The sequence below is a fragment of the Octopus bimaculoides genome, chromosome 20, assembly GCF_046866305.1.
Source record: "Octopus bimaculoides isolate indiv1 chromosome 20, ASM4686630v1, whole genome shotgun sequence".
Lineage (NCBI taxonomy): Eukaryota > Metazoa > Mollusca > Cephalopoda > Octopoda > Octopodidae > Octopus > Octopus bimaculoides.
In genome coordinates, this window is record NC_142947.1 from 5,027,901 (window position 1) to 5,035,771 (window position 7,871).

A 7,871-nucleotide genomic window follows, 5' to 3' on the forward strand; every position below is an offset into this window, starting at 1 on the left:
ATATCAAAAGGTTAAGACTAATTGCATCACAAAAACTGCATTAGGATGCCATGCACCTACCAATCTTGCACTCTGAAAATTCTGTTTTGGGAGTGAAATTTCTGCATTGTTATAGCAAGCCTTGGCTTTTTCAAACTGTAAAAAGTCAATTCAAAGTTACGAATGTGTGCAGTGAAAAGTTCAATGTGCCATCATTAAAAAAAAAGAAAATCCATTTTGCTAACCGGGATGAATTAAAGGCACACTAAACGAGTGACCTTCGCGTTCACTCGTCTCCAGAGTTGAGGATGGATGTAAACAGAAGCCGATTAGGAAAAAAACCTAGTTTAATGTAATAAAAATCTGTAAACTCTAGTTTACCATACTGCATACAGTAAATTAATCGAAGGACTGGAACCCCTGTGTTGCTGCTTAAATTCTACCCCTTAAAAAATTCCATTCCAGTGTCTCCCCACCAAAGTGCAACAACTGCTTGTCTGGCAGCCAATAACCGCAGTAACCAGTGGGTTTTAAAGATGGCTTAACTCCAAAAGACCCTTTCCGTTTAGGGAACGAACGAGCTATTAATCAAAATGCTAGCAATCGCAAGTGTTTACGAAGATATAGCCTAAACAAGCCCCTCCACCCTCAATGAGAAATAGAGATGTCGAACGTATTATTTCCACGTCACCTACGAAGGAAGAACAAGGTTCGCAACCGTATGAAATTGCAGACGAAAGCAAGACAAGTTTAGAATCAGAACACACCTTATGATGAATACTGTTGCGAAGACTCGGAGGCAAAGGATTGGAGGAATAATAGAAATGACGCAGATGACTCGAGTCACCAGTATTGAGCATTAAATATGTTCACAAGATGAAAAAAAAGTATCAAAGAAATACAATATAGACTGCTCTTCCTTACCAAATTCATTTTATATCCCTAAGAGTCATAAGCTATTATTCCTCTAGACCTAAATAAAACAATTTGTAGCGTAGTTACATTCGATATTACCGTACCTCGTACTTCAATGGTCCTTTAGACAGCTATTTGTCTATAACAGAAACCCTTTCTGTGGAAAAACCTAACCAGTTACCATGTCAACAGGGACACTTAATATGCAGGGGACATACAGGTCGTATATCCTATTAAACTAAGACAAAAGGAAAAGTCGCATAAATTCTTACGTACGATGACAATTATACATGAAGATAAAAAACAATATTTCCTCCAAGCTAGTCTTACTACCTCAGACAGGAGACGACGCAAATTCGAACGCATTCCTGGACAACGCCAGCGGTAATTCAAAACAATTACTGTGAGAGGGGGGGGGGGGTAGAAGCAACTGGAAATATTTAGAGAATTTCGGACCATCCATCTCTGGAATAAAACATTTTTTTAAAATTAAAACTGCTACGTAGATCAATCTGTACACTAAGGTAGTCTTGAATGACTGTTTAAACTTTTAGACAATAACTGTTCGAGTCACAAAGAACATTCACCAATTCTGTTGGGTCCTTGACCAGAAAAAGTGGACAATGAAAAGAAACTCAATAAAAACATTTAACGAATTAACCCTTTTGGCAATTAAATGTAGTTAATTATCTTCACCGGGGATAATTTTCGAAAATCAAATCGTAGTGATATCACAATGTATATACAAGTCCCTGAAATTTAAACGTGTTGCCAGGACATCACGCGTGGGACCAAATACCACCAGTTTGTCCATGGATGTTCAACTAAGTATATACCTGAAACAAACTTTTGAGGGTTTCAGTAGATAAATTATCAGCATAACTCCGTTATTAAAATACAAGCAAACCCTTTAATTTAAGGAATATAGGAAACATTAAGAAAGCTAAACCGTCATATGTAACGTGTAGTAGTAGTGGCAGAAAAGCCACGTGGAAAAGTTGACTGACAGAACAACGTTAGACCACATTAAAGTGACAGATCTTTGATTAACAATTGCAAAAAAAAAGAAAAAAGTTTGCTTATTAATCTACATTAACAGACGGGCCAGAATAATTTTATCAAATTTGCAGGTAAGTTCCAACAAAATACACCCCCTTCCTCAACCTGCGAACGATGCCGGTAGGAACGAAAAATTAAAAACGGTTTTTTTTAGAAATACTTTGTGACAGTTAAGCTTAATAAAAAGAATATAACTGAAATTTTGTTAATTGCTCTTCTAAAATAATGCTGCCATATGTTCCGGAACATACGGCCATCTTAAGGAGATGATGCTAACAAAAGTGGAAGAAGCAGTCACCAACACAAGCATAGGCTCTGCTTCAGCCACAAGGAATAGGGATAGGAATCATTCACGTAAAAATCAATCCATACCAGCTAATACAGCGAACGAAGCGAATGTTAGAAAGTAGTGAGAATAATTGTGTCTTTTTCTAAACGCCACCATTTATTAATGCAGCACTGTTGCACTGACCAGATATGGAAGAGATTCCGGCAACGCACGAGCACGACTCGGCTGTTTCCGTTAGAAATCGCTCGCCACTCAACGAGAACGAAGCGGTCGATACAATGAAATAAGAAAAAAGAGGGAAAAGAAAAAGAGAAAGCGAATGGAGAAGAAAAAAAAAGACATTCACACATTTTAAATGAGTGGAGATATTTAAGCTAAGATAAATGTATAAAAGCTCTAGACAGAATTTAATTCGATTCAGTCACCAGCGACGAGTAAGCTCAGTGTACAGGCCAGGGGGTAATAGTGGTACATGGTAATTTATATGAAAAACTTGTGTCTCTCGCCTCTCCCACAATGATTTTTTAAGTGAAACCCAAACATCCATTCATGTATGGAAAAAGGAGAGAAATAAAGACAGCAAGATTCGTCTAAGAGAGAAAGGCCGACGTGTCATAGGGAGGAAAGATAAAGAAGAAAGTAGGTCAGATACTGGTGATGAAAATGGCTTTTCAATTAAATCTTTTTACATACATTTTTCAAAGGCTCCCATAAACAGAGAGGGAGAAATGATGAGGTCATTCAAAGTGTACAAAGTGGGATATGAAAAGAGCTTTGAACAGTGAAAAATCACTTAAATATTGTCGGTAAAAAAGAGCAGATTAACGATTCCCCGCCCAACGCCATATCTGAAAATATAGCGAAGATTTTGAAGAAGATGAGAGAGCGTTGCTGAGAAAAATAGCTTTAATCTAATACTCTGATGGCTAATAGTTTTTACTACGCATTATTAATTAATACAATAAAACATCCACACCAAGAAACCACCAATCAGTGTAATAATGAAGTATTTACTGTTCTTATGCAAGATAAATGGTTGCCCGACAAAAATCGACCGGACGATTTTAGATTAGAAAAAAAAAAAACACACACGCACAGAGAAGCTTAAGAGAATAGAGATTGCAGCTAGTCAGTTCCATTATTAACAAAATACATCAAAACTATATACCATTAATTTAATAAATATCCATAATACAGAAGAAGCTAAGGATTAAAAGGTTAAACATTAGAAATATTAAACCTACGTAAAATGAATGGAATTAAAGAAAAAAATAGAGAGACCGACTAATGAGTCGTAAATTATAGTTTCTAGCGGTTTCTTCAGGTAGATAGGCAGAGGGGAGAGAGAAAGTGGCCCTGCTGTTAAATATATACCATGTTGGAAAGCGAACCACGAGGTCCACAAATGTCTCTTGAAAAGGCAGAGAGAGAGAGAGGGGATAAAAGAGACAATGGGTAGAATATAGGTTATATTATGTACTAAAAGAAATAAAACCGAGATATGTAATGAATAAAATTCAGCTGCGATGACGTGAGTCGATATTGTAATGAAATAAAGAGAAAAAGAATTAAATAGGGGGGGAATTCAGCAAGCAATCATCCCCCCCTCCATTTCTGAAATGGTTACTCAGGGGTCCATCTCAAACTTTTCTACATCCTTACAATTATTTCAACTAAATCTAAAAGAATTTAATGTATATATAATTATGTGTGTGTGTATGTGTGCAAATATAAATACTATATATAATTATAGACGAAGCATTTGCAACTGCTATGGTAGGGTGTTGAATAAAATGTTACCACCGCCAGACACTACTGTAAGCAGCTGGAATATCATCATGAGGGAAGAAGAGGGACCAAGTGGAATAGAAAATATTAATAATTCATAGTCGAAAAAAAAAAAAAGGATAAAATGAAAATCACGTGTTATGTTCAATTCGTCTTTAATATAACTCAAATGTTGGCCCTTAGGAGAAAATACAAACCACTTTATTATTTATAAGAGGAAGGAAGGAGGAAAAAAATACAAAAGAGAGAATGTTACATATATATATATATAACATATATATATATACATATATATGTGTGTTAAAGCATGCATAAATGTCCAAGCAGGTCAACCAAAACACTCCAGCCAAGTCTTTACGACATTTCGGAGTGAAAAAGCCATTTAGTCTTGTTAAGTTAAAGTTCCCACCTTTACTTATTAACAGCTATATTTCTTTATGCAAATAAGAAATATGAAGATGGATATATTCTTCTTATATGATAATATATCAATAATTAAAAGGAGAAACTTCTCTTCTAGGTTGTTTTTTTTTTAATCTATAGTTAGTAGTAATGTTGGTTATCAAATCTGAGCTTGTCTAGAAATGAGGTGATCAGTCAAATAATATTTAAAAAGAGAGGAAAAAAAAAGGAAAAGGTCTATTACAAAACTGATACCCCATAATTAAAGACTAAGCGTACAATATAGATTCATAACAATTTCCAGTTGTAACAAACGAACATACCAAGAAATCCGTGGATTTTTCTGCACATTCTCAATTTATGTTGAAGTATGAAGGAGAAAAAAAATATTCTTTTTTTTTTTTTCAAAATCATTTTCTTCCGTCGCATCGTGAATTATTCAACTTTCATTTTTTTTCTTATCTCTAAAAATGAATGGCAATTTGGAAGGAGGCAACTTCAGAGTTGAAAAAAAAAAAAAAAAAACAGGTGAGGCGATGAAGATTTGAATCCGTGACTTGTTGAGGAGGTTTTTTCCATCAACTCACATCGCTTTTCTCTTTTTTTTTTTTTTTTGAGGGGTCTCCATTACTTTGCGCCGTTCCCTGCTTGATTCATTTGCTTTTACTGTTTTCCTTCTTAAAATAAATATCTTTGGCTCAATTTAAGATTGTTAATGTATATAACTACGGCTGAGTGAATGTGTGTGCGAGCGTGCGCGCATATTCAAGAGATAGAGAAAGACAGATAGAAAACCTGCCAATAAGTCTATTAGCTGCTATCATTTACAGTATTATTATATTGAAAATAAAGATTGTCCTTTAACTGTTGACGAGGAGAGATTAATTATGTGTGTTGGTGTTTAATTGCTTCAGTTTATAGTGTTAAAAGTGACCATAGCTTGCATAGGTTCAGTTTTTTTTCCTCTTGGCTCATTAATCCATTATTTATTATTATCCAATTTATAACTTACTACTTGTTCTTCACCCATAGCTGATAACACAGTAAGAACAAGAGCCTGATCGCTTTTGTGCTTATCGCTTATTTCTTTGCCGATGTCAGTAGTTGGTAGGTTTAAATCGTCCTTAATTGCTCCGTCATCTTCCAACAGGGTCAAGTAGTTATTCGCGTCGATATCAATCAAAAGGTAGTCCTTTCGCTTCACGTTGGGCACCTCCATATTGTGAGTGGAGGGACAAATATCTTCGTACTTTTTGGCGTTGAACAGGTCCAGACCAACGAGATGAACCTTGGCATGACCATGTTTGCCGGTTTTTGACGTGGACATATCTACGATTTTACACGGTCTGCTTTTCAGAAGAACGTAGCCATTCTTGCGTAAGCTGGAACATTGTTGCGGATAGGTCTGTGACGCTCCTGCATCTCCTGTATCGAAATTTTCTTCAGAAGCCATGACAAATAAAAATCGGTGATGTTATTCGAGTTCTTGAGTTATGAGTTTTCTGTGTTGAGCGCGATTCCTCGAGGAAGACGAGGTTAGCAGTCCAGCAGATGGGAATGAGAATGGAACTATATACACAGCTATTCACCTGCTCTTACACGAGAGCAACTTCAAAGAAGAGGTAGTCAAGGGACATAACTAGTAAAATGCCGCTTAAAACCCGCAACAATTATAGCCTTTATTAAAATAATAGTTTCATTAATAATTGTCGAAAATATATTCCGTGAGACATTAAAAAAATTTGAATTATATTTATTAATTTTTTTTAAGTAGTAAAATATTAGATATAAAATTGAAGTTCTTCTTTAATGCTAATATAAATTGATATTTTCAAGGATTTGAGCGATAGCATTGAATTTACTCTGAATATGAAATAGTTAAAAATAGAAATATTCTTTATTTTATTATAATTTTATTTTTTAATATAAGCTTCAGAAATTGAAGTATAATTTAAAGAGTTTTCTAAAATATTAGTCGATAATAAATAATATTTCAGTAGTTTTCAAATCATGTTCATATTTTAATTTATTTCACAAGAATAGTTCTGCACATATAGTTGAGCCATTTCAAAACTCACCTTGGAACACGTGAATATGAAATTCATATATAGAAGTTATACAGAACTAAATAATAATAGAAATAATAATAAATTATCAAAATGAGAATAAGATATCGTAATATATTTTTATACTGCACATTCAATATTACATTGATATTTTAACTTCGCTAATAAATTAAATTACTCCGAAACAACATATTTAAGACGAAAACACCCACACTTTGGAAGAACGAACTGAATCCCGAAACTCCTTTTCAACAAATGACTACATAATGTTTATAGGGAACAATTCCAAATCATTCCAATTAGAGTTTAAACATCGTGCTTCAGTATTTTTCTTGCCCTTCAATTGCAGAAAATTAACTTTCATAGATCGTCAATTCCATTCCGGATTTTATATGAATTCAATCAAAAAATAAAACGTTTCATCTCCTAATTGTTGAAGCAATCCAAGAAAATTTCTTCACATGGTCATCCTAAAAGTCAATTGTTGATTGCTTTTGTTCTTTCTTTTCAGTTTTTTTTTTAACTGATGACTAATTCATTTCAATTGTATCGTAACGTTAAAAATGGGTTTTTTTTAAATATGCGAAACATTTTTGTCCCAGAATTGAGTGGTTAATTTATTGAAACTATATATATACATGTGCACGTATGTATGGTTTTGTATATGCCTCTATATATTATATATATATATATGTGCGTGTTATATGGAAGGAATTGTAGACAGTGCTCATGTGCACTATACGAAGCTGGGGATGTACTCGGTCGCTACTCCGAGTTTATCCTTCAATACGATTGATTCTATAGTTCACAGTAAAATTGAAATAGCGAATTGAGTGAGAAACTGAATGGTAACAGAGTAAATATCCAGCTATATACAAATATATACTCTACAACATATAACGAGTACTCTTGAATAAAAAAAAATGTTTGTAATATATATATATATATACAAATATGTGTGTGAATAGTAATCTTGTCGAATACGTTCGTAATTAGATGGTCCTTGACCTTCAGTACAAAACATTAGCGACTTAATTGAGTCAAGGTTAATAATTAAGCATATTCTTTTACTTGTTTCAGTCATTTGACTGCGGCCATACTGGTGCACAGCCTTTAGTCGAACAAATTGACCCCGGGTAAAATATTAGGTAAAATATCTGGAAAAATAATCCAGAATTCTTGTCCAGTACTAGATTGATCCCAAAATCTAATCAGTTTGTGCCAGTCACCAGGCCAAACATCCCTGAAAGTTTTATCTGAATCCATCCAGCGGTTCCTGTGATATCTTGTCCATTGACAAACAAACACGACTGCAAACAAACAGTAAAAGGTCTACAATTTTCAGGGGAGGGGTAAGTTGAATACATCGACCC

At 34.3% G+C, this 7,871-nt stretch overlaps 1 protein-coding gene across 1 annotated transcript; it reads right to left on the minus strand.

The window, feature by feature from the left end:
- Positions 1-4,168: 4,168 nt before the first annotated feature.
- LOC106877546 (eukaryotic translation initiation factor 5A-1) lies at positions 4,169-7,510 on the minus strand. The gene has a single exon (XM_014926474.3). The coding sequence runs from the start codon at positions 5,883-5,885 to the stop codon at positions 5,415-5,417; it is 471 nt and encodes a 156-aa protein (XP_014781960.1). The 5' UTR covers positions 5,886-7,510; the 3' UTR covers positions 4,169-5,414.
- Positions 7,511-7,871: the final 361 nt, after the last annotated feature.